The sequence below is a fragment of the Podarcis raffonei genome, chromosome 3 (assembly GCF_027172205.1).
Source record: "Podarcis raffonei isolate rPodRaf1 chromosome 3, rPodRaf1.pri, whole genome shotgun sequence".
In the NCBI taxonomy this organism is placed as follows: domain Eukaryota; kingdom Metazoa; phylum Chordata; class Lepidosauria; order Squamata; family Lacertidae; genus Podarcis; species Podarcis raffonei.
In genome coordinates this window covers 4,238,415-4,265,958 of record NC_070604.1, presented here as the reverse complement: position 1 = coordinate 4,265,958, position 27,544 = coordinate 4,238,415, and the positions used below count along the sequence as shown (strand labels likewise).

The 27,544-nt window shown below is 43.1% G+C and overlaps 1 protein-coding gene across 8 annotated transcripts in view; it reads right to left on the bottom strand.

Moving 5' to 3' along the window:
* TFAP2B (transcription factor AP-2 beta) overlaps nt 1-27,544 on the bottom strand; it is a 76,438-nt gene that overhangs the window by 3,592 nt on the left and 45,302 nt on the right. For 6 of the 8 annotated variants that reach the window (XM_053380385.1, XM_053380386.1, XM_053380384.1 and 3 more), the window contains one exon: nt 3,604-6,882. In XM_053380385.1, the coding sequence (XP_053236360.1) occupies nt 6,582-6,882 (301 nt within the window). In that variant the 3' untranslated portion in view covers nt 3,604-6,581. Of the gene's footprint in view, nt 1-3,603; nt 6,883-27,544 lie in introns of those variants that run through there. The other 2 variants (XM_053380388.1, XM_053380387.1) reach the window with 2 other exon arrangements.

Here is a 27,544-nt window from a genome sequence, read left to right as displayed (position 1 = left end):
TGCTGGCAATCAAAGTTAGGTTCTCCACTCTAAAATGAAAATGTTCAAGTTTTTCCAGCTGCTTGGACGATAGTGGAAGCGGTAACTTCTTATGTTCCTCCTTCACCACCACTAGATGCCATAAATGCAATTTATGGAGGTACCCAAATGAATGGTTTAGGAACATCCCTTGAAATGTAGGAAGCAAGACCCAAGAATTGGTGATGCTATGTAAATCCTTTTAGGTGGTCAACAGAACTGGAAAGGCTGTGCTTAGGTGCCATGTTATTTGCAGAGACTGAAGATGCTTAATTCACTTCATGGGTTGTTGGTTTTTTTGCTTGTTTTTTTAATAAAAAAGTACCAAGAGTTATCATTTATCCATGAATAAATCTCATTTAGACCAATGGAATTTATTCATGAATGACTTTAAGATGGCAGCCATTTACCCCCAGGTATGTAGATGGTCATTATTTTAAAATGCTGCTGCTGCAGCAAGCCAGGCCAGGGTATATATAATGTGACCCTTTAAATTTCTGGTACTATATAGACTCTCCACATACTCAAGGTATCTATGAAACTGGATAAATATGGTTTCTTTGAGGAAAAACAACATGCATAACTTTTAGAGAAAGAGGAGTCAGATTATCAGCTTTTAGCAGCAGAGACAACTGAGTGCACACTTGGGAAATAAGGAATAAAACTATCATAAAGTGTAGGGAAGAGATGTAGCTCACTGGTAGTGCATGCTGGGTGCACGCAAAAGGTCCCAGGTTCCATCCCAGTCATCTTCAGGAAGGCTGGGAAAGAATCCTGTCTGAAGCCCTGGAGATGCCAGTCCGTACAGTTCAGTATTGCCTCACCTAGTGTCCTTCAAATGTTGTAGGACTCCACTCTCCATCAGCCCCAGCCAGTATGGCTGACGATGAGGACTGATGTGAATTACAGTTCAACAACAGCTGGAGGGCACCAGTTTTGGGAAAGCTGCTGTAGACAGTAGTGAGTTAAATGGAGCAATGCTCAGAATTGGTATATGTCCCTATGGGCAGCCATCACCCAGCTTTTGGGGTCCACAGGCACATTGGGGATTTTGAGAGAGTTCTGTGGGCAACATCCTCTGTGGCTGCTTCTCTCCTTCCCTCCCTGGCTCAGTCTCTCCAGGTCGGAGTTAAAGTTGGTTCCAGCAGAATTTTTAAAGGGCCTTTTGAATTTCCATGAATTTACCCTGTGTACCCCCCTCCCAACAAAAAGCACAGTCAAGAAGTGAAAGCTTACAGTGGTAGACGACACAGTAAAAAAAATTACAGATCCGGTACTTTCCATCACTACAAAAACATCGAAGGCACAGATCTTCACGGTTTTTACACAGGATGCCAACAAACACACCCAAATCACAGAACACAGCTGTGGACACATTCTGAAAGGTGTAAAAATACGAGTATCCATGCCTAGGGTCCATGCTTTCATGCTGTGGCCTTTTCTCTCCCAGCTCCTGTGGTGCACCACTTTATCCCCTCTGGCTATTCTCCTTTCCTGCCCCCCGTCTCCTAGATGGCTCTCCTTTCCCTCCTGCCTTCTTGGTTGCTCGGCTTTTTGTTCACATGTTGACCTGAGCCTTAAGAAGCACATGGAGCTGAAACAGAAATAGGAAAGAGCTAAGGCTCTTCCAACATCCTCCTTCCTCTGTATGCTTTTCAAGTGGTGGGGGGGGGGGGGAGGTAATAAGTTATGCCGCCTCATGACAAAGAGGACAGTCAGTGGGGGAGGGGTCTCAGAGTCTTTGTGAGTGCCACTGGCTATTCTTAGGGGCACTTCTGTGCCATGTTGGCAACCCCAGCCCTATGGTTTTAGGTCAGCATGTGCACACTGCTCCATGATTTTAGGATTCTAAGCTCCATTCTAGTGTCAGTGCCAAGGAAGAATTTGTAAACACAGATGCTTTAACTGGGGGAAAATGACAAATGAAAGGAGGCAGGAGAACCCTGAGATTTGCTTCCGTCTTGTGATGTGTTGTAACCAATGAGCAGCCAACATGGTGCCTCCCAGCTGTGGCTAGACTACTAAACCAACCAGCCCTACTCCACATGGCCAATGATCAGGACTGATGGGAGTTGCAGTCCAACAGCATCTGGAGGGGACACCACAGGAGCTGCCTCAGTACCTACATCCTAAGGACAGTTTGACTACAAGTGGCTGCTGATTAAGAAAAAGAAAAAAATTTACTTGGTTGATACGGTTTTGAAGAGAGCTAAGACTTCTGTATAACATCTCTCTTAGGGTTCCTTGCATTGTTGTCCACAAAGTTTGCAAGTTTAAGTTTGGAGGGTGAACATGCCTGCGGTATAAACTAGAAAGATTTTGCTCCCTATTTACAATTAGGACAAAACATCTCCTCATTTAACTTTGTAGATTTTCTGCTTTTTGTGCCACAATGTTTCCCTCAGTTCAGTGTTAATAGTTATCCTAGATTTGATTTGATTTTTAGTCACTGAAATATTTCTTCAGATGGCCTTTTTAAAGATATTAAGTTTGGGTTCTTTCTTGTGCAAGGCATGTTCAGATCAGTGGACTGAAACATAGTAAATTATTCTTGTGATGCATAAAGGTGATTTTGTTACATTTATAAATTGTCCAAGATAGTATATGGAGTCAGAGCTAGCAAATATGAGAACAGGAAAGCATTAATTACTATTGCAGCTGTCTTCAACTCCTCAAAAGTGCCCTTTAGGGTAACAACTGCAAATAAAGGTGCATTTACTTTCTTCCTCCCTCTTTTGAGATGGTACAATGTACAAAAGACACAGACAGAATGTAGATTTCAGAAATATAGGAAACAAAAAAGTATGGGATGCGGTTTAGTCAACGTTAAGCACATTACAGTCCCATTGATTTCAATAGGAACAAGTTAAACATATGCTTGATTCTCCCCAAAACTAAATGGGACCAACTTTGGTTGGATGTGCCTGAAGTTACTGAACTAAAGCAGTAGTAGTTCCAACTAGGGGGTCTGAATTTAATCAATGAATATTTTAAACGTTTCCTGATTCTTTGGAAAGTATTAAAACAATACACCATGTTAAACACTATCTTAATTCTTGCTTTTCTCTCAAATAAGAGGAAATGCATCAGATAAGACGGTGTCCACTGTCTAAAAGCAAACCTATGCTTCTTGCTTCATAGCAATTGTTTTGGCCAACATTTAATCAATGAACCAACTAAAACTCATATGATTAATCAACTCATTTCATGAATTGTATGACAGTCTGGGTTCCAATACTGCTGTAGAGTACTATGCCCAGTCTCTCCTGCATAATTTGTTCTAGTGACATTCTAAAATTAGCAACTTGAGGACCAGTACCATAACTTGGCAATACTGCAAATTCACATGCATACAGGTGTGCATTTAGGATCAGTCCACTCACAGCTGAACTGAAATACTTAGATTTAGACCAAGGCCCTTTGGAAGTTCTACTCATTTTGATTAAACTTGCTTCCTAGATAATTGATCACATCCAATATACAGGTACTCCAAGTTAATCACCTTCTGAATATGTCTGATTACAAATAACAACACACAGTTTACTTCACGGTGCAGGCAGAAATATCCAATGGGAAAGTATTGGCTTAATTTCAAGTACTTTATGGTTTATAAAGGTTGGGAATGAGATCTTAGGGACCAGTTCTAAAACACAGTGTACGTAATTCAGCAGTTGCATTGTGCATGATACTGTTTGGAACACAGTAGGTGATGAATTCAGAATGTACGTCTTCATGTTTCAAGCAAATACACATGCATATTTCACTGTGTGTATATGCCGTACAGAACTCCATTTGGCTGCATCATTCTGCTATATGCTGAATATGTGTTGAATAGTTATACACATGGTGAAACAGACATGTGCAGCCATTTTAATTGGGGCACTGGTCACTTCTTGTACTCTTGAAGTTTACATTGTGAGAAATAACCCTTCATATTTTTAAAATTAGAAACTGCATGGACCCAAATTGCTTTTGAAAACTGAATTCCAAATGTAAAACACTACCCTGTGAAACAAATGGACCCCATCCATAAGTGTTCGCTTAAGGAGAACAAAGTTCTACCAAAAATAATGGAAGTTACAGCCATGGTAATGTGTTTATCCTATTCTCATCTCCTAGCATGAATTCAGTATGTTAAGTCAAAATGATGTATAGACATAAGCTGTTGTGACAAAAGGGAAATGATTTTTCAAAATGCATGGAACACCATAGCCATTATCAAGTCAACAAGGCATTTCCAAGCTGATAACATGCAAGGTGAAATTCATCTTCTTTCACTGAAGTATAACTTTAGTAGGTATTCCAAACAAGGGGGAAAACGCTTTTTAAAATCTCATTTATAAAATATACTGTAATGCACTTAAATTTCTGCAAATGCTTGGAATTTGGTTGATTTCCCTCATCCCAAGACATGTTTTTTTTCTAAACCAAGAACTGCAAAACTCATTTAATAACCTGGGGAAAAGAGATTTCCTTAAACAAAGCTACTGGAAATGCTCAAGAATCCTCTTTACCTTCAGTCCCCTCCTTCTCCTCTAAAGACACTTAGCAAACCTGTGTTATTCTGTGCATCAAATATTATTGGCCCTCCCCAAATCTTTTCTATATATTGGATAAATTAGCATTTGCCTATCAATATGACATTGCCCATTCAGCTGCCTTTGCCTTGCTTAATCTATTCCCTTTGAGCTTCTTTAAAGAAGTACACCCGCAGAATTCCAAAACAACTGGCTTTGATTTGAAAAGAAAAGTGTCAGAATTGTGGATTTTCATCTCTGTACCTGATGAAATGTGTAGGGAGTTCTAGTCCTCTTTGAAGAAGCTCATAAGCCAAGCGGGCAAAGCTTTGGGAAACAGAAGAAAATAAAAAGGGTACATACTCCTGAGAAGGAAATCACATACTCATCAAGACATTCCTGTTACTAATACTTCTTTAAAAAGAGAGAGAGCGAGAGAGAGCAGTCTGAGACATATTAAAAAAAGCAAACTGAATTGTTGAGAATTAGCCAATATCCATTCAGAGTAGCAATTAGCAGACTGGCACCTCTGTCTTAAGCATATTGTTCCCAGTCTTAGAACAGCCAGTTCTCTGCACTTGAATGCACACAAGAAGCTCCTGTTCACTTCAGTGGCGCACCTCCATGTACAATTCTCGTGGGGCCCACTGAGCTATCTGCTCAAATGAGATAGGTGGTTTCATTGCAATGCAAAGGAAACTCTTGCAAACAGGAGAGATTTGTGTGTACATACGAAGTCCTGCATCTACAAGGGATTGTCAGACTGCAGCAACTGGACTTGGAAATAGGTCATATTGATTTGAAACATAGGACCAGTTCTGATGTAGCATTTGACCTTCATGGAGAAGAAATACATAAAAAAGTTATATATGAATGCAAGATGTGCATATTGGTTTTAAAAAGAATCATCCAGAAGCAGGAGAATGTAGTATGCTTCCCCTCTTGTGTTCAGAGCGTTTGCATTCCTGTATAACGTTTTTTCACATGTACATCTCCATTTTTAAAAAAATGTTATTCTGGAGGTTACCACCTAATTCCAAGTTAGTTCACTGCCTTGTTATCAAAATCTCATTGGATCCTGTATGCAAACTTTACACATCCTAACAGCCAGTGAAACTTGCAAAGTTGCAGCTTCAGAATTTTAGGAATAAATATGTAAAGCATCTAGTTTTCAGTAAACCCAGAAATTTGGGTAGTCTGTATTGAAAATGGGGACACTCGATAACTGTCTTTTTAGCTAACATTATTTGAAATACTCTTCCAAGTAAGAATAGTTTTAACTTCATCAGAATGTGAGCTTGTTAGATGCAAATGCATTGCTTTAGGTTTCCCCATAATGGTTTCTAGTCTAAACAGATCCAGAGCTCTCATTTCTTGCTACCTCAACCCACTGTGAAGAAATCTGCAAGCTGGAGACTATTGGTAGAGCTTAGGCCTGGGTATTCTGATGACATAGAGTGGCAGTGGCAAGACATCACCCAAGTCAGGGGGCTACAGTTGGTCTGAGCTGAAAACAGGACACTTTGCTCTGAATGGGACAGTCCCATATAAAATAAATCTATCCCTTAGTTTTTTTGATTTTTCTACTTTAGATAGACTTTTTTTTTTTGAAAAATAACAATTATACAGAAACAGACTATGTATCTCGGCCAACATATCAACATTATCAAAAAGATTCTTCCAAGAAGTTATTGATTGTTTTTACCTATTATTGACATTTTTCACACACACCCTCCCCAATTATCACAAAAAGATTGCAGGAGAACAGAAGTGGAAATTCCTTGAAGTTGTCTTCAAAAGTTCCTTTGCAAAAGCCACTGAGCCTCTGTGTTCCTGTTTCCATTGTGCGTCTCTGACCTTACTTCCTTTAAAATAAAATAAAATGTGGGTGTGACCTACCTAGTATAATTCTTCCAAAGCCCAATCCAATATTTTAAAGCTAAAATTAAAATGTTTGTTTAAAAAGATTTTTCTCTCTCTGCTTTTCCTTTTATTTATTTTTCCCCTAATTTCATTAGCTTCCTTGTTTTTTGTTTTTTGTTTTTTTCATTTTCTGTGCTTCTCTTCCTTGTCTCCAGTTTTACTACCTGGTCCTTCCCCAGAAGTGTGCCTGTTAGCAGAGTTGTTGTTCAAGAACATCTTGTCCATGCCTTTGAGAGCTTCAGTCAGGTAGTTCTGGAGAGCAGTCAGGGCAGCGCATATGGCTGGGGACCCAAAGCCGTGAGTGATGAGGCTGAAGTGAGTCAAGCAGCTCTGAATCCCAGGTTCCAAAATGGGGCTGGGCCTGCTATTGCCAATGGGTGTCCTGTCCTGGGCCAAGAGATCCGTAAATTCTTTACAAAGTTGCCTGCAGAGGAGGAAGACAAAGAGCAGACGGCAAGAGCCAAGGTTGATCAGGATCAGACCATTTCATTTTCAACACTTTGCAAGACACATTTAGCACAACCTTACAATTATAAAAATAATTCTCAGCATGTAAAGGAAATGTTCTTCCACCAAGCAGCTCAAGAGCTGGAGAGTCCTATTTTAACCTCAAACAATCCAGGTTGAGAGACTGACAGGGCCCTTATTAGCTGCTTAAAATATGGCTCTGGGCAGAGGCCCATGATGCAAGCAGCATGCGTTAATTTATATATTTATCATTTATATATTTAGACTCCATAGAACAGGCATGTCCAACTTCCAAGAGACTGTGATCTACTCCCACTATAAATAAACTGGCAGTGATCTACCCATTGGATTGACCGGAGTTGTTGAGCTTTCTTTGGGGGACAATCAGGGTCCTGCGATCGACCAGAATCGACCATGTACATCACGCCATCGACAGGTAGATTGCAGTCGACCTGTTGGACACCCCTGCCATAGAATATACAAGAAAAAGCCCTCCTGGACCAGGCAAAAGTCCATCTAGCCCAGCATCCTGTTCTTACCATGGTCAGCCAGATGTCCCTGGGAAGACTAAAAGTAGGACCTCAGCACAACAGTACTCTCTCCACCTGTGTTTTCTGGCTACTGGCATTCAGTGGCATATACATAACACCTACATATGTATTTATATGTATACTATAGAGGTACATATAGGCAGAGGTACATATAGGCAGAGGGCCACATTTTGGTCCAAAGTCTACCAAAGAAGCAAACAGCTTATTAATACAAATAAAGATTAAATAAAAGTACAATAAAGTGTGTTCCCCCTCATGGAGAGCACAGGTTGCGGGCGGAGCTGACAAGACACCTCACTGTTACTAGGCAAATGGTTTGGCCATCCTTTAAGCAGGGGCGGGCTGTTACTGGGGAAATCTAGATGTTGCCATTTGTTGATTGATAGCCCTATTTGTTAAATACAAGGCACACAGCGATGAACTTCCTCTTTTCACTTCTTACTTCGGATCATCTGCCCTCCCTTCCCTAATTTTAGGCTGTTTGCTTGACCTTGCTATGCCTGTCATGGGGTCGTCTGCTTTGGGGCAGGGGCCTGGTAGGAATTTTGTCCATTTGGCTGATTAGTGTGTGCCACTTGGTTTTTGCCTACTGCGTAGCAAATCGTCACAACTTTTAAGGTTTGCGGTTAGGCATTGGTCTTGGAATTGGTTGGTGGAGGGGTATGGATTCGGCTGTGCCTGCCCCTCCAAAATGCTGCTGCTGCTGCTTCAAGGGTTTTCCATTAAAGGAACCCAGGGGCTCCCCATGCTTTTGTCCGAAACCCCCTGGCTAGGGCCACGCAAGACCCTGGGAGCATTCTGGGGAGAGGTGAGGCATGGTTCCCAGTCCCGTCTCTCTCCCCAGGTGACTTACCCTTGCTGACTTCGCGGGGGGTCCGAATGTCAGAGCTGTCCCCGTGCGGGGTCAGTTAGTGCTATCAATGCCTAAGCAACCACTCACATTGCTGTATTTGAATGAAGTTGTGGCCAAAATTATGTCAAAAACCTTAAACAAAAATTAAGTGTCAATTGTGTTTTTCTTTGGGGGGGTGTCTTGGGGACCTCGACGCGCAAAAACTTGCTGTCAGGGCTTACTGTAAACTGTGGGGTGAAGACAGGATGTCCTGGGCCTGGTACACCCCACCTGCAGTTTGTTAGCAAAAACTGCTGCTTATATTAAACCAAGGTTCTTTGGGCAAATTAAGATTGTGGGAGACTCAATGGCTCTATAGGCAGATTAAAAGGCAGGAGATCCAGGACTGCCCACCACCCACAGTGAGCCTCATGCATACCAGGGAACTGATTGGGTTTAAAGAAACATGTATAAGCTGCCCTTCCAAGTGATACTCTGCCAAGGTGCCTTACATCTTAAACATCCAACCATACAATAATATCAACAAATAAACAAGTGAAATTGCTAAGCCCAAGATTCCTTGTGGGATCTGAACCAGGCCCTCTCCATGCCCACACGCAGTCCACTCTGCTACACCAGTCCTCAGGGGGCTTGTTTGTTCTAAGGGGAAAGAGCTATTGCCTGCTGGCTTTCTGCTTGCAGCAGTTATCCTCTGTCTGACATATCCTGAAGGATTTACACACCTGCATTTTATAGTCATTTCAAAACATTGACTTGTTCTTTTTTCCGTTTTTGTGTTGTACATGATCATTACAAGTGTCATTGCCAATATTTCACCTGAACTTGCAAATGTGCAGCATTTTCTAGCAGGTGCTGGAGTTATGCCATTTAATCCAGAGCTCTGTGTCAACTCCAGTACATTTCACAGAGCTTCTGCTAGAAGGGGAATCTATTGCTAGAAGGGGCCAAAAGCCCCCAGAGCAAAAGACTGAATGTGTGGGTGTGTGATGAAATGGATTAAATGAAATAAACTTAGTCAAATAGTTTCCTCAAGGCAACACCACTCACACACCAGTCCTCCCCTCCTCAAACAGCCTGTTCAGCCTGATCTCCAGTGTGCCACCAGCAGAACAGCAGTGCACTGCAAGGAAAGGTATCTGAAGATAACATTAGTGAGAAAAATCAAGCCATGCACTGGAACTGCTATGTTCCTTACACATAATCCCTCCCCTCCTCAAAATTCTTAAACTCATTGAGAAAGCAAGCCATGCACACACATGCTGAGCAGTGGTTATGGTACTAAGCTACAATGGATTTAACACATGAAAAGGAAGATGACGAAGATGACGAAGATGACGAAGAAGAAGAAGAAGAAGAAGAAGAAGAAGAAGAAGACGAAGACGAAGAAGAAGAAGAAGAAGAAGAAGAAGAAGAAGAAGAAGAAGAAGAGGAAGTGGAAGAATTTTCAGGGTGATTGATCATTGAAACAAACCCTCAGGGAGGGAAGTCACTATAGTTTTTATTTTACAGATCAGGAACACAGATTTGTGCAAGCTTACCCAAGATGCCCATGGCTGAGCAGTAGTTTGAATACAGCAGCTACTCTTATCTATTACAATGATTATTATTTAATTTTGTATACCTCCCTTCCTCCATAGATCTCAGGGTGGTTCACAACATAAAATGAAATGGATTCTCAAAGTCTGCAATGGTGAACCTTCCTAATTCAATAAAAACATTCCTAAACTGCTTGAGTGGTATTGAGGCATCTGATCATAGCCTGCATTTTTAATCAAGGCTTATATTTTGATCAGATTCCTGTATTCTAAAAATGACCTTAAAGAAATATATTTGTAAATGTTTGTATCTCTCATGCCAGGCAGAAACCATACTCTGGCAGCTGTTTATCTTCTTGATCAAGGGCCCCCTGATTTATAGCAGTGTCTCAGGGTTGTAAAAGGAAATTAAAGCCTGGGAACAAAAGGTCACACTGACCATACAAATGATAGAATACAATCAAGGTTGCAAAAATAGTAATTAATTATGATGCCTCCCATTAAACTTGAGCCACATCTTCCTAAGGTTAAAAGGGCAAGAGCTAATACAAACAGCAGCTGGCCAAGGGAAGAGGTCTCTCTCTCTCTCTGAAACTGCTTTGAATCTTTAGAATTTAGCTTAGCTTTTACTAAGTTCCCTTTCTTCTAAAAAAACTATATATGTATGAAATATATTGGCTTAAATGTAATTATGCAAAGGATTTAGAAAGTAAGATTCTTATTTCATAGAATCATAGAATCATAGAAGAAGTTGGAATAGACCATGAGGGCCATTGAGTCCGGACCCCTGCCAGACAGAGAGACGCCATCGGAGCACTCCTGATATATGGTTGTCAAGCCTCTGCTTAATGACCTCCAAAGATAAAATTAGCCACCATCTGTTTTGGAGTGAATAGGGCAATAGGGCAAAAGATGAAATGTTAGTTAAGGCCTAGTCTAGGGCAAAAGGTTATTTGGTAATTAAGGTGCCATGTAGAGGTTAATGGCTATTTATTTGCCAATTATAAATAGAAGGAAATATAGCTCTTTGTCTCCCATAAAAGGTAATAGGAAATGGGTGTATCTTTTATGATTGGTTCTAGCAAACAGCCAATAGGAATTTTAACCAGGCTGATTGGACAGAGGCAGCCAAAGGAGGAGCAAGGGGGCTGAGCTGAGGGAATATAAGTGCTGGCCATAAGGGCAGGAAGGCAGGCCAGAGCTTGGTAACCATATACCACTGTGCCTCTCATTTATTTGTCTGACAAATAAATTATTATTTTAATTTCTCTATTGCTGCGTTGAATATTTCATTCCAGCTAAGCGTTAACCACAAGCAGGGTGCTACATTTTATGGTGCCGTGACTCGGATAAGTGGTCTGCTGGAACGCAGCCCCTTCGCCTTACTGGGCAGGGTACAAGAGGGAGGACCACTAACTGCTTACCCAGCGCGCACTGGAACATTTTTTCCAGGGGAACGCAGAAGTCTCGTCTGTCTGATACCCTGCTCACCGACGGCGACGGACCGGGGGGAACCAGAGAAATAAAGAGGGATCCGCTAAGGGTAAGTGCACAAAGGGGTTTTGGCCCTCCAATTAATTGGGAGGAAGAGAAGTCTTGATCAAACTTCTGCGTCTCAGTAAGGGGGAAACTGAGTACGCTACATGACTGGGTACATCAGATGGTGATCTGGTGTAGGGAAAAGGGAAAGGTTGGGAGGTAGAGTGTGGTGAAGTATCCAGCGCATTGTATGTGTGAGAAAGTACAACCTGAGTGTGGAGTGGGTAGTACTTCGGTTCCCAGTAAGGCGACTTCACTGGGCAAGGAACCCCACGAAGCGAGTGTGTAAGTGACTGAGTGGATACTTCACAGGGCCATACAATGGGAGTTGGAGGTTCAAAGGGGGAAAATACACCTCTTGAATGTATGTTAAATAATTTTAAGAAAGCCTTCTCAGGGGCATATGGAGTCAAAATGACGCCAGAGCGCTTGAGAACGTTATGTGAATTAGAGTGGCCGAAACAAAATGCTGAATGGCCATCTCAGGGAACCTTTGATATAAATTTAGTAAGCAAACTTTGGACTAACATCGCCAAAGAAACGGGAGGATGCCCAGAACAATTTTCATATATAGATTCTTGGCTGAGCACATTAAATAAAAATCCTCCATGGATAAGGGAATGCAAAGTCCAACGATGCAAATTATTGGCTGTAAAAGCCGAAGCTAGGAAAGGAATCTTGCCAAATAAACTCAAACCCATTTTTGAGGGACCAGAGGAAGAGGTGCTTCCACCTCCACCCTATGCTCCACATCGAAGGGAGCCTAATCCAAATACTCCACCAGTTGTAACCCCAAGGCAAGAAAGTGGAACGAATAATGGGGGTGGAGTCACAGAACTTGATTCCTTGATAGATTATGATAAATATCTTCAGGAGGCCTTGGAGTCCTATAATAAAGCCCAAGCAGAAGTGGTTATTCCACCTGTGAGTCCCAGTAGAACTCCATCTACAGTCTCCTTTAGTGGACCAACTAATTGCCCACCCCAAACCCCTGTACATCCAAATCCTAGAGAACTATTACAGAAGTTACAGGAAGACCTTGATCGGTCAGCAAGCAATACAGCAAGGCGTATAAAGCTGCTAAAAGAACGCCTTGGGACAGATACCATCCCCTATGATTTGAGGCCCCTAGAGCAAAGCGAAGAGAAAGGTCACGTAGTAGCCCCTCTTAGAAGAGTATTTGATGCACTTGAGGAGCCTGTGCTGGTTAACGGGCAACCCGGACCACGGCCACCTCGAACTTCGACCCTCCAGTATATTCCATTCACAACTACGGATCTGATGAATTGGAAAACACACACCCCATCTTTCGCAGAAAAACCTCAGGCTATGATGGACTTGGTGACTTCAATAGTAAATACTCATAGTCCTACTTGGACAGATTGCCGCCAACTCCTGAATACTCTGTTCACCACTGAGGAAAGAAGAGACATAATTGAAAAGGCACAGATATATTTGCGTGAGCAGGCCAGAGTGGGAAATATTTTTAATATTGACCGTCATCTCCAGGATAACTTTCCTTTGGAAGATCCTAATTGGGATCCAAACAATGCAATTCACCTGGCCAGGCTTACCACCTACCGCCAGACGCTTGTGCAAGGTATCCGCAGGGCATGCCAGAAGCCCACTAATATGTCTAAAGTCTCAGAAGTAGAACAGAAACCAAATGAGAGTCCGGGAGACTTTTTAGAGAGGCTGCAGGAAGCCTATCGTATATGGACTCCTTTTGACCCTGAAGCCCCTGAAAACAGCAGAATGATTACTGCTACATTTGTGGCCCAGTGTGCTTCTGATATTCGTAAGAAAATTCAGAAATCAGAAGGATGGGAAGGGATGCTGATGAGCCAAATCATGGCCATTGCACGTCGAGTTTATCGGAATAGGGATGAGGCTGAGAAACAAGAGAAGAAGAAGTGGCAGAAGGAAAAGATGGTGATGCTAGCCACAGCAGTGAAGCAAGACTACCGCCCCTTAAATGGAGGGAGAGGGCGGGGAAGGAATCCACCACTGGGAAGGAATCAATGTGCGAATTGCAAGAAGGAGGGTCATTGGAAGCGGGAGTGTCCTGAACCCCTGAGGTTGGAAGAAGTACGCCCCGGCCCAGGCCCAGGCTCCGGCCCAAGAAACCAGGGACGGGGACGGGGAATGATCCGAAATGGAAGATATCAGAGACCTGGACAAGGACAGAGTAGAGACAATTTCATTGGACTGGCAGAGGAGGATTTTACCCAAGACTAGGAACGACCGGACTCCATAAAGTTAGGCTTCCAGGAGCCCACGGTCACGATTCAATTAGGGAGCCATTTAATAGACTTTATGATTGATACTGGGGCTGAATACTCAGTACTCCCAGAACTATTGCAGAAAAAGGCATCCAAAAGTGTAGTCATTAAAAGTGCCACTGGTCAGTCAGCTAAGAGGTCTTTCCTCCAACCTTTGGAATGCCAGATTGGGGGACATCGTTTAACCCATCAGTTTTTGTATATACCTGAGTGTCCAATACCTCTCTTAGGTAGAGATATGCTGTCCAAATTGCAGGCCCAAATCACCTTCACTCCTCAAGGTCCAGAAATGAAACTGCCATCAAAGGCAGCAGGAATAATTACCCTCTCAGTACCTAAGGAACAATCATGGCGCCTAATGTCAGCCCTGCAAGTCCAACCCACATTGGATACAGAATTAAACAAGCTCCTCCAAACCCTACAGGTGCCACCAGGAGTATGGGCCGAAAATAGCCCACCAGGAATGGCTAAGAATATAGCTCCAATTGTAGTAACCCTAAAACCTATGGCTACCCCTGTATCTGTAAAACAATATCCTTTACCCCGGCGAGCAGCAGAGGGCATCCAGAAACATTTGGACCGCCTATTAAAATATGGTCTGCTTAAGCCCTGCCAATCAGAATGGAACACACCCCTTTTGCCTGTTCGGAAACCTGGGACAGATGAATACAGGCCAGTACAGGACTTGAGGCTCGTAAACCAGGCTATCGAGACCTTGCACCCAAATGTACCAAACCCATATACCCTGCTGAGTTTGATCCCACCAGAAGCAACATTTTTTACTGTATTGGACTTGAAAGATGCATTCTTCTGTTGCCGGCTGGCACCACAGAGCCAACCTATATTTGCCTTCCAGTGGGAAGACCCTTTGACAGGAACAAAAGGCCAGCTAACCTGGACAAGATTGCCCCAGGGATTCAAAAATTCCCCAACTTTATTTGGTACTGCCTTGGCGAAAGATTTAACAAGTTACCCCTCAATACCTGGAGAAAAGGTGGTTCTGCAATATGTAGATGACCTTATACTAGCGGCAAAGGATTTTGATACCTGTAAAGAAGGGACAGAGGAACTGCTCCACTTGCTCTGGGAAGCTGGCTACCGAGTTTCCCAGAAAAAGGCACAGTTATGTTTAGAAAAGGTCAAATATTTGGGCTTTGACATCTCACACCAACAACGAGCATTGAGACCAGAGAGGAAAGAAGCTATTTGCCTTATTAAGGAACCTACCACAAGGAAACAACTCAGAGGATTCCTGGGAACAGCAGGGTTTTGTAGACTATGGATACCTGATTTCAGCAGTCTGGCCAAGCCCTTACATGAAAGCACTCGAGGTGCAGAAAAGGACCCATTCGTATGGGGACCTGAGCAGCAACAAGCCTTTTTAGCTATCAAACAACGACTTATGGAGGCCCCAGCCCTTGGACTGCCTAATTCGGAAAAACCCTTTCAGCTGTATGTACATGAACAGAATGGGATTGCAGCGGCAGTCCTGACCCAGAGATTAGGAAGTTGGAACCGTCCAGTAGCTTATTTGTCAAAACAATTGGACTCAGTAGCAAAAGGATGGCCTCCATGCCTAAGGGCAGTAGCGGCCACTGCAAGCCTTGTCAAAGAAGCTGATAAATTTACCTTTGGCCAGACGATGTATGTGAATGTACCTCATGCTGTTCTGACACTTATGGAATATAAGGGTAGTTATTGGCTAACAAACCCAAGGATGGCTAGATACCAAGGCCTGTTGTGTGAAAATCCCAGGATTCATCTACGAGTAGTGAATATGCTCAATCCAGCAACTTTGCTGCCCCTACCAGAGGTAGATGATGAAGAATCACATGATTGTCTCCAAATAATGGATGAAGTTTATTCCAGTAGACCCGATCTGAAAGATGAACCATTGAAAAATCCAGATGTTGTATATTATACTGATGGTAGCAGTTACCTGCATGAGGGTGCCAGACGAGCAGGATATGCTGTGGTCACCAATGAGGAAGTTGTGGAAGCTGAAGCTTTGCCTGCTGGCACCTCAGCACAAAAGGCTGAACTTATAGGTTTAACTAGAGCTCTGCAATTGGCAGCCGGATGTAAGGCAAACATCTATACTGATTCTAAATATGCCTTCTTAACCCTGCATGCACATGGAGCTCTATGGAAAGAAAGAGGTCTAATAGGAGCCCACGGGAAGGCCTTGAAATATGGACCTGAAGTAGAAATCCTGTTGGAAGCAGTATGGGCTCCAGAACAGATTGCTGTAATGCACTGCAAAGGTCATGGACGTGGAAGGGATCCAATAACCAGAGGAAATCATGCTGCTGACAAAGCAGCCCGAGAGGCAGCCCAAAAGCCTGTGGGAGGATTTATAGCAGCCCTCATACCAGAGGTAGTTCCAGAAGAAGTTAAACCTCACTATACCCCAGAAGAGAGGAAGTGGGCTGAACAGGAAGGGGCGATTGTGAAGGACGGTTGGATGATCCTGCCAGACAATAGGATTTATGTACCTCATCACCTAGCAGGTACAATTGTAAGAAATTATCATGAATCTACTCACCTTGGCGGTACTGCAACCAGAGAGAGTCTCAGTCGGAAGTTGTATATTATTAACCTATCACAATTAGCAACTTGCATTTCCCAGAAATGTGTTCTTTGTGCTAAAAACAATCCCAGGCAGGGACCGGTACAACCTCCTGGAATCCAACATGTGGGATACGTCCCCATGGAAAGCCTAATTGTGGACTTCACAGAGCTGGTCCCTTCTAAGGGATTCAAGTATCTCCTTGTGTTTGTAGATACTCTTACCGGATGGGTTGAAGCTTTTCCCACCAGAACTGAAAAGGCGCGAGAGGTAACTAAGAGACTCCTCACTGAATTGATCCCAAGGTTTGGATTACCTAGATGCATTGGAAGTGATAATGGGCCAGCGTTCATTGATCAAGTAGTACAAGAAGTATGTCGAGTCCTACAAGTGAAGTGGAGACTGCATGCAGCATATAGGCCTCAGAGTTCAGGGAAAACTGAAAGAATGAATCGGACTCTGAAAACCCAATTGGCAAAATTAACCCAGGAAACAGGATTGGGATGGGTAGATGTGTTACCCATAACACTGTTTCGTGTTCGGTGCGCACCCACAAAAAGACTTAAGTTGTCACCTTTTGAGCTCCTGTATGGGAGGCCGCCCTCCTTTGTTCAGGATATTCCAGCTGACCTCAAACAAATAGGAGACTATGTGACACAGGGACAAGTGCAATCTCTCTCCCGTGTTTTTGTTTCTCTTAACAGGTGGGCCCTCGAGCGCACGCCGTGCAGCATTGCCGAGCCGATTCATCAGTTCCAGGCTGGCGATAGCGTATGGGTGAAAGAGTGGAAACGCGATCCACTTGCACCTAAGTGGCGTGGACCTTACACCATCTTGCTCTCTACTCCAACAGCGGTGAAGGTAGCTGAGGTGACCCCCTGGATTCATCACTCCCGTTTGAAGAAGTCCGAAGGCAGTTGGACGTGCAAAGGTGACCCCTCTAATCCTTTAAAACTGACTCTCTCCAAAAACCCCTGTATCTAGCCCTACGGGGAACGGGCTAGGTCACGGGCAACATTAGACGACAGGCCTGCTGCAGCCACAACCTGGAAGCTGGCTGACCTGCGCACGCCTGAAGCTTGAGGAGCGTCTGAACCAGCGATTGTAAACGGGAAGATTCTCTTATACAATTGATTGACTGCCCCCCCTGTGGAACAATTATCAGAGATATTACTCATTGGGGATCCTTGGGACATATGTTTTGGTCTTGGTGGTTCCCCATTTCTGTCACTGGGGGAATTATATTGGGACTAATATTTTTTTGTTATCACAATAAGGTAATCTTTTGTGGAAGGAATGCATATACTAGACATCAACATGATTTTATTATTAATCCTGATCCCTTGGGAAGGGGAAGGGTCCTTGAATTTGAGCAAATTTGCTAAATATGGATTCCGCCATGACCACAATATGTGGGTAGGCTTAGCTGAGATGGTAGCCAATGTTACAAATAGGACCAATTGCCTTGTTTGCTCTCTTGGGCCAGATGATTCAGAGGGAGGTATGCCCTTATTACCAATACCATTAAATGCCATTGGTATGGTAAGCGAAATGCCACACCAAACAGAAGTACAGAATTTCCCCGGGTGGAACTCAACTAAACCAATACGAGTTATACCTGTACAAGGGGAATTCTGTGTACATAAATCATCAGAGGCAGCTGATTCTACCATGATAGGCTCTTCTCATTGCCACTATACTTGGGATTATATTAAGAATAGTCAAACCTGGGCAAACGGTACTACCTATCGAACTCGGAATACCTTGCCCTGTGCACCTCCTTTTATTCATGCATGGAAAATGGTGTGGAACATAACTGTGACAGAAAAAGGCAATCTAACTTACTGCACTGTGAACTCTGTACCCCTTTTGATATTTCGCCTTATGCACTCCACGTACCAAAAACCTCAGACCCGATGGTTGTGGTGGATATGTGGAGAATGGGCATACAAGAAACTCCCTTCCAAATGGAGTGGGACTTGTTTCCTGGGATGGGTATTACCACCAATGTGGATTATGCCCACTAGTTCAGCCAAGCGTACACGAAGAAACGCTGATATTTCTCATATAGCAGGAGGAAGTACCCAAAGTTGGAGCGATACTGATGATTGGCCACCAGAGCGCATTATAGCCTATTATGAACCTGCCTCCTGGAATCCTGATGAGCTCATACAAGGGGCTCGAGATCCTATTTATAATCTAAACAGAATAATTCGATTGCAAGCAGTAGTGGAACTTGTAACCAATGCAACGGCCCAGAGTTTGAGACTTATTGCACAACAGTTGGATGAAAGTAGAGCCGCCATTTTGCAGCTGAAAATGGGAATGGATTATGTACTTGCCAGGCAGGGAGGCCTATGTGGAGTCTTGAACTTGACAGGGAATGCCTGTTGCTTTAACATTTCTGATAATGGTGAGGCAATCCGTGTGTTGGCCACAAAGATGGAGAATATAGCACATGTCCCAGTACAAACATGGGAAGGATGGGATATGGGATGGCTCACCAACTGGTTACCAAATGTCGCAGGACTCAAAGGGATACTATTGTCTTGCTTGTTTTTCTTGACGGTAGTAGTAATGGTTTTGTGTATGGTGCCATGTATCATTTCATGTTTTAGAAGTACAATTAGCAAGATGATTTCAAATGAAACTTTACCTCATATCATGGCCCTATACAGAGCTTTACCTCAGGAATATGATGAAGATCAAGCTATCAAGGACACTTGGGAAGGTCCTTGAGCTTGAAAGGGGGGAATGAGGCATCTGATCATAGCCTGCATTTTTAATCAAGGCTTATATTTTGATCAGATTCCTGTATTCTAAAAATGACCTTAAAGAAATATATTTGTAAATGTTTGTATCTCTCATGCCAGGCAGAAACCATACTCTGGCAGCTGTTTATCTTCTTGATCAAGGGCCCCCTGATTTATAGCAGTGTCTCAGGGTTGTAAAAGGAAATTAAAGCCTGGGAACAAAAGGTCACACTGACCATACAAATGATAGAATACAATCAAGGTTGCAAAAATAGTAATTAATTATGATGCCTCCCATTAAACTTGAGCCACATCTTCCTAAGGTTAAAAGGGCAAGAGCTAATACAAACAGCAGCTGGCCAAGGGAAGAGGTCTCTCTCTCTCTCTGAAACTGCTTTGAATCTTTAGAATTTAGCTTAGCTTTTACTAAGTTCCCTTTCTTCTAAAAAAACTATATATGTATGAAATATATTGGCTTAAATGTAATTATGCAAAGGATTTAGAAAGTAAGATTCTTATTTCATAGAATCATAGAATCATAGAAGAAGTTGGAATAGACCATGAGGGCCATTGAGTCCGGACCCCTGCCAGACAGAGAGACGCCATCGGAGCACTCCTGATATATGGTTGTCAAGCCTCTGCTTAATGACCTCCAAAGATAAAATTAGCCACCATCTGTTTTGGAGTGAATAGGGCAATAGGGCAAAAGATGAAATGTTAGTTAAGGCCTAGTCTAGGGCAAAAGGTTATTTGGTAATTAAGGTGCCATGTAGAGGTTAATGGCTATTTATTTGCCAATTATAAATAGAAGGAAATATAGCTCTTTGTCTCCCATAAAAGGTAATAGGAAATGGGTGTATCTTTTATGATTGGTTCTAGCAAACAGCCAATAGGAATTTTAACCAGGCTGATTGGACAGAGGCAGCCAAAGGAGGAGCAAGGGGGCTGAGCTGAGGGAATATAAGTGCTGGCCATAAGGGCAGGAAGGCAGGCCAGAGCTTGGTAACCATATACCACTGTGCCTCTCATTTATTTGTCTGACAAATAAATTATTATTTTAATTTCTCTATTGCTGCGTTGAATATTTCATTCCAGCTAAGCGTTAACCACAAGCAGGGTGCTACAGTATCTCTCATTCAAATTTCAGGGCAGTCAGAGCAAAAGAAGGCTAACCTACCACATGGTAGGAGGTGAGGTGCCCCAAAATAAATTCAAAGTCTGCAAAAAAGGGGGGGAAAGTATAATGGTTGCCACATAGGCATTATAGATCAACTGACTCATAGAATGGAGTAAACAAGGAGTCTGTCTCCTGGTCAAATCTGTCCCAGTCAAAATATCACACACACAGCTGAACTGGGAAGGACCAGGGAATGAACCCAAGCAGCTAATCACATATCTCTGAAATAAACACCAACCTTAGGGAAGCAGAGCAGTAGCTCACAATGCTTCCTTCACATGACATCACATACCTGATCCATTCTGCTCAGCTGGAGTTACCATGCCAGCAGAGAAGTCTTAGCAAGTCAAAATTGTTTTAATTGCTGTTCCCAACCCATTCTTTTCAAAAATGCATTATCAAATTAGCACAAGGGTCATGGACTACACATTAAGTGCAACAAGTTACAGAATCCCACTGTCTTCTGTGCATTTGTTGGTGGTGAGGAAACTAGGGAGCAAACCATTCTACTTAGCCTTCTTTCTGACAAGCTAACCCTCTGTGAGCAGAAATGCCCAAGGGGAAGGAAGCTTAGGCCTGCAGTCAGAAGTGGTAAAACCCAAACATGGGCTCATTATCCACACATTGAGCCTGGGATTTGTTGCTCTCTCACTAGTGTTAATCTAACACAGGGGTGCCCAAACTTTTTTCAAAGAGGGCCAGATTTGATGAAGTGAACATGCATGAGGACCGACCAAAGAAGTAGGATTGAAGTTGTTGACCTTTTTAGGATGTTACCCCAAAGTTGTTTTTCTTTAGAGCCCCAGGAAGGAACTGCCTGTGGGAGCCAGATTAAACTGACCAGTGGGCCGGATTAGGCCCCCAAAATGGACTTTGGACATGCCTGATCTAATATAATGGGAGGTAGTAATTTATAATTACTTCCATAGCAACCCAGTAGTGCAAGACCTAACATAAAATATCTTCTAGGGGTAGACAGAGTTCAAAGGGGAGGGGAGAATTGTCACAGGCATGCCTCCAGGTGTGATATTCTGGGCATACAGTCAAGGAAGCACATGAGGGTGACAGGTTACAGAAGCTGAACACTAGCAGGTCTAACCCACAGGGATCCATTCTGTCTCACCAGACCTTTACGTGGTTCTGTTTTTTGGTTGGCCCTTTATGATTATCTGCTGTGATGCCAGGAGAAAAAAGGAGGCAAATAATAAACAGATATACACTTGGAGTGTGTGTGCACCCTCTCTCATTTTTAGAACTGAAGCTTCAAAGTCTAAGGAGCTTTCAGTACACTCAGGTATATTAAATAAATGTACCTCTTTTGACACTCTCTTTTGACGCCATACCCTGACTCACACTGCCACACATAGTAATAATAATAATAATAATAATAATAATAATAATAATAATAATAATTTATTATTTATACCCCGCCCATCTGGCTGGGCTTCCCCAGCCACTCTGGGTGGCTTCCAAATATTAAAATGCAGTAATGCATCAAACATTAAAAGCTTCCCTAAACAGGGCTGCCTTCAGATGTCTTCTAAAAGTCTGGTAGTTGTTCTCTTTGACATCTGGTGGGAGGGTGTTCCACAGGACGGCTGCCACTACCGAGAAGGCCTGGTTCCCTGTAACCTCAGAACTGCAATCATAGGTTACTATTCATCTCCCATTGAACTCAGAAGCATTGTAATTTGCATAGTTTATAAGCTTAGTTTAAAAAGCAGCTGAAGGAGAAGAGGGGAAAGGCTGGAAAAAGAATGGTGAGTGGGAAGGCAACCTTTCCCCACCCTTAGAAACTCATCAAGCTGCTGTACAGTGGTACCTCGGGTTACAGACACTTCAGGTTACAGACGCTTCAGGTTACAGACTCCACTAATCCAGAAATAGTACCTTGGGTTAAGAACTTTGCTTCAGGATGAGATCAGAAATTGTGCAGCGGCAGCACGGCGGCAGTGGGAGGCCCCATTAAAGATAAAGATAAAGGTACCCCTGCCCGTACGGGCCAGTCTTGACAGACTCTGGGGTTGTGCGCCCATCTCACTCAAGAGGCTGGGGGCCAGCACTGTCCGGAGACACTTCCGGGTCACGTGGCCAGCATGACGAAGCTGCTCTGGCGAGCCAGAGCCGCACACGGAAACGGCGTTTACCTTCCCACTAGTAAGCGGTCCCTATTTATCTACTTGCACCCGGGGGTGCTTTCGAACTGCTAGGTTGGCAGGCGCTGGGAGCGCACCCCGCCGCGGGGATTCGAACCGCTGACCATGCGATCGGCAAGTCCTAGGCGCTGAGGTTTTACCCACAGCGCCACCCACGTCCCTTATGGGAGGCCCCATTAGCTAAAGTTAATAACAGTTTCAGGTTAAGAACGGACCTCCAGTTCTTAATCCAAGGTGCCACTGTAGTTGGAACTGGGTGTGGAGAGGACAGCTGGCTGCGGAAAAGGATATGGTTGTGGGCAGCCTGAGAATGCTTCATCCACCTTGGGCCTGCCCATAAAAAGCAAGCCTAAAAGACTAGGCAGTGTCAGCAGCAGTTTCTAGGAACCTTCCTCTTTGTGAGATTTTTGTGGGAGAGATATGAGTTTGTTTGGGCCCTGGGTGAGAGCCAGGAATCTGAGAGAGGAAATGACAGTGTTTATAGTATTAGTAATTTTATGCTATACAGTTTATAGTATTAGTAATTTTGTATCAAGGTAACATTTTAATATTGTAAAATTTGTTGATGCTTAAGTTGTATGTTGTTGCTTTGATTTTCTGTACACCACATAGAGATATTCTTATATATTAAGTGGTATAAAATCAATAAATTGTGTCCTTCCTAAAAGAGGGCACGTGTTGCTGTGAGACCTGGAGACCAAACTCCTGTGTTTGGGTAGGTGAGATTGGACAGCTACAACACCCGATTGGTAGGTCCCTCGATGTTGGGGTCAATCTGGCCAATGGGGCACAGTCCAAACAGATTGAGGGACCTCTATATACCTATGCACGTGACCCAGAACTTCCTCTTTCGGCTCGTGCATTCGGAACACCTGTCCACCTCTCCCTACTTTTAGGGCAATTTTGCGATTGACCTTGCTATGCTGTTGTGTGTTGCCTGTCATTGGGACAGGGGCACAGCAGGAATTTTCCCCACTTGGCTGATTGGCTGTTGCCATTTGGGTTTTCGCCTGCCGCGTAGCAAATCGTCACAACTTGTAAGGTTGCGGATAGGCTCTAGTTCAGGGGATAGGGATGTGGGAATCGTCTTGCCATCACTATGTGAAGAGTATTCCATCAAAGGAATCCAGGAACTCAAGTGGTTTGGTCAACCCCCGAGAGGGGGTTGTGTCTGTGCCTGAGTCCAGGGGGGCCTCTGGGTGGTGAACATAGTCTGTTCCAGTCTTTTCGCCTACCCAGGTGTTCACCCTTGGCTGATCTATGCTGGTGCCCTGGGTCAGCACTGCCTTCAAGGGTGCAGGGAGCTAGTCGAACCAGAGCCTATGCAACCATTCACGTTCTGTAATCAATAAATTTGTGGCCTAAATTCTGCCAAAAACCAAAACTAAAATTTGAGACAAGTGTGACTTTATTTAGGGGGGAGGTCTCTGGGTCTGAACATGCTATTAAGCCACCTGCCAGGGCAAGCCCCAAAGGTCTTCTGTGCGTGCACACACACAGTAGAAATCTGAAAATTTTGTTTAGTTTTACAATTGCAGTCATTCTTCACCATCGTTGTTGCCACCTACAGTCTAGAGTCTAAATGAACACATAAAAATAAATACATTAAGAGCCCTAGCCTTTGGAGGCACGTCTTCAAAGGCCTTGACAAATGCAGAAATAACCAGTACCCATTCTACCAAGCCCACATTTCACAGTGGGCCCATGACCATGCTTTATAAATAAGCAGCCCAAGTGGTACAAGTATTCTTGAGGGCATGTGATGCAAGTGGTGCACTCTAGGATGTCTTGATAGGAGAGGCAATGTGGCACTGCTGCTGCTGGAGTATTGATTTGGCATGTGAGGAACCCTCATTCAAAATGTTACTCAGCCATGAATTCTTCTGAACAATTCACTACTTCTCAGCCTAATAATCTACCTCATAGGGTTGTTGGAAGAGGAAAATAAGATTGTCAATTGTAAGAAAAGGAAAATGTTGCTTTTTCATAAAAGGTCAGAAGGCCTCAAACAGTTGCAACACCTGGGTAGAAGGTTGCAACAGCTAAAAAACCGCAGACTCGCTTGGGTGCTTATCTTTACTGGCTTAGGGTTAGAACACCGGAAAACAGGGTGGCTTGCTGCTAGAATGTGGTTTATCTAGACACTTCAGCAGGGTAGGACTCGTGTACGCCTAAGGGGTGGTCGAGATGTGGCTTTATTGCTTGGGTAGATGTGTGAAAGCATAGGAACACGCTTCCTTATTTCGTCAAAAGTAATTAAGGGTAATGGTCCCTGAATTCAGGGGAATGGAAGATGTCAACAGAGGAGAAGATTTTAGTATTTTAATTAGGAGATTGTGATAGGCTGTAACCCAGTGGAGGACAGGAGAGGGAAGGTGATATAAACTTGTGTTTTGTGGAATTTGGGTGTGCCTGCTTTGGACACCCATCGTTGCAAGCAATTAATGAACCTTTGCTGCTTCACCAACTTTGCTCAGACTTTATTTTAAGGGTCCATCCCAGGACCCCGAGTCTTGGGACAGCTGTTTTATATCCAACATCATTGTACATCAACCTGAGAATCTCTGGTGAGCTTCAGTTAGTCTGTTGACAGGAAACACTTTTGCATTTCCTTTTTACATTTACATTTTGCTTTTACATTTGTAACACTACCCATCTATCTTTCATTACTTTTCCTCTCTTCCCTACTCCAACTATTTTTCTTCTGTCTCTGAGAAACTAAACACACACAAATAAGTAAAAGAGCAGAGCTAACTCTGATGCAGCTCAATGCCCAACACAGCTCAGGACACAGTTGAAGTCCAATGTGGTGAACATTATGCGCTCCTACACAGACCACTATAGAGCATGAAAGCAAAAACCACACCAGGATAAACCAGGAAGAATGCTTTAGCACATGATGAAAAATGATTTTAAAACCATGGGGATATTTTATTCATTGTTCAGTTATGGGCAAGATTAGATGAAGATAATCAAACATGTTCAGAACGGTAAGCTCTTCTGTTGTATAAGACTTCTATGGTATAATAGGAAGCAGCCCCACAAAAATATGGCAAACGTGGGGTGACGGGGCGGGGGGGGGGCAAGAGTATAAATCCCTCATCAAATTGGAGTGTCTGCTGCATTTGCCGTAGTAATACATGTTCTGAATACCGTCATCATTTTGCTGTTCCAAAGCCAAAAACACCAAAGAACATTCAAGGAAAAACATTATTTATAGTGCTACGTTTCCATACCTTTAATGGAAAGGTGGGCACATTATATTTATTAATATATTTGTCATATAGGAGAAAAAAATCCTCACCTCTGCGGAAATTGCAATCCTAGTTTCCATCCCCTGTTTCTAAGGCTCCACTAGCAGATAGGTAGGCACACAGATGTTTACAGCCTTGCCTTTCTATTCACCACTATTTGGCCACATTGGGGCCTGGAGGATGAATGCCAGCCCTTTTTGCTCATTAACATTCCACTAACGAAGCTCCACTTCAGGTACAGTAGCAAAGTGTGTGACAAGTAAAGTTAAACCCTTTTTCTAAATGCAATGCAGCCCGCGAATATATGACACATGTTTGATTAAAGCAGACAAATGGATGCAATCTACAATCTGGAGTGAAAGCCCATCTAACTTATTTACTGAGGTAGGGTACCATGTGTGGGGTGTATTATTGCTAGAGCAGTCAAGTTCCATATTTTCCTGTTGCCTAGAATGGACACACAGAGGAATGTGGCTCCAGACAAGCAGGACTTCCTGTTATACCTGCTCTGATTCTCCTCCCCTGTGTGTGACCAGGCAGATGGGCAGGGCCCTAGCTGACCAGGTAAAAGGGCTGGCTATGCAACCATCTCTCTCTTGGACTCGCACTCTCTTACTCTTACTCTTGGACTTTCGCTCTTCTGGCTCTTAGCCAGTGCATGGCTCGACCTTCACATAGGATAGAGCCCAAAAGCAGAAAGTCTGAGATGCAGCTCAGACTTCTTTTCACTGTAACCACAAGGTAAAGCCTGCCTTCGGATTACTGCTGTGAACTGAATTTGAGTAAAACTTTATTCTTACTTTTAGAGAAGACTGTGATGTGTTATTATTATTTTAAGGGGGAAATAAATGAGAAACTTACCAGGAACAATCCAGACTGGACAAACCAGACTGGATTGCTTAATTAAAGGATTCTAACGAATCATCAACTTGCTTCCAATAAGTTGCAAAGGGAATGTGCTCTGCTGTTTACTCACTAGTGTGAGTGTGGAGGGATAATATCAAAACAATATATCCTCTCCTACCTTCCTTAACATTCCCACACCATGATCCTTTAAAGCCCATGGATTTCACCCAAATCTATTTATCATACAAATGGTTAGAAATAAGGTGCAGGAGTGCTGAATACATATTGACCTTCTAAACAGAACAAGATGAACTTGTGGCACTTTAAAACTAATAAATTCATCATGGGAAAAGGTTTTATGGGCACCAGTCCACTTCACCAGATGCATGAAGGGTTACCCTGAAGTATACATACACAAGTGGAGTAGTGGAGTGGAACTGTAAACATTCATGTCAAAAGGGGGGAAATGCAGAAAATACAGATTGTGGTAATTGACAGCAGCCATTCACAAAAAAGTCTGTTGCTGACACAAATTTCTTAGCGTTGCTAAGCCAAGAAATGTTGTATGATTAAACAAAAAACATTTGCCCCAATTCATGACAAATGAGATAAGAGTTCACAATGAGACATAAATGGTGTGAAGTAGTCAGGTAGTTATGTTAGGCACAGAGCCATATTATAATAGGATGGTCCAGCTGTGCAGTCCTGAAACTGAAAGCAGATCAAATGTTTCAGATGATGGAAAAAGTTCTTGTATGTGCGTCTTATCCATTAGGAAACAAAAGGAGAAAAAAGTAGAAATGTCAAATTTGCAGGCCAAATATTTTTCCATCTTCAAAGAGCAAAGGCTCTGTGAGCAATTAAAGTTCTGGGACATTAATATCTTTTGACCCTGCGGAAAAGGGCAATCAAATTCCAATCACGTCTAAAAAACATCTGGACAAATTTGAGCAAATGATTTTTCAGCCATCCATATATTTCTTTAAATTACGCTGTCAACGGAGAAAGCCACATCCTAGGGCACGAAATAAATGAGATCTGTTTGAGGCCTGCCTGCAAGAAAGAACGTGTGGGGGGAAAACAGGCAGCCCTACACTACCAAA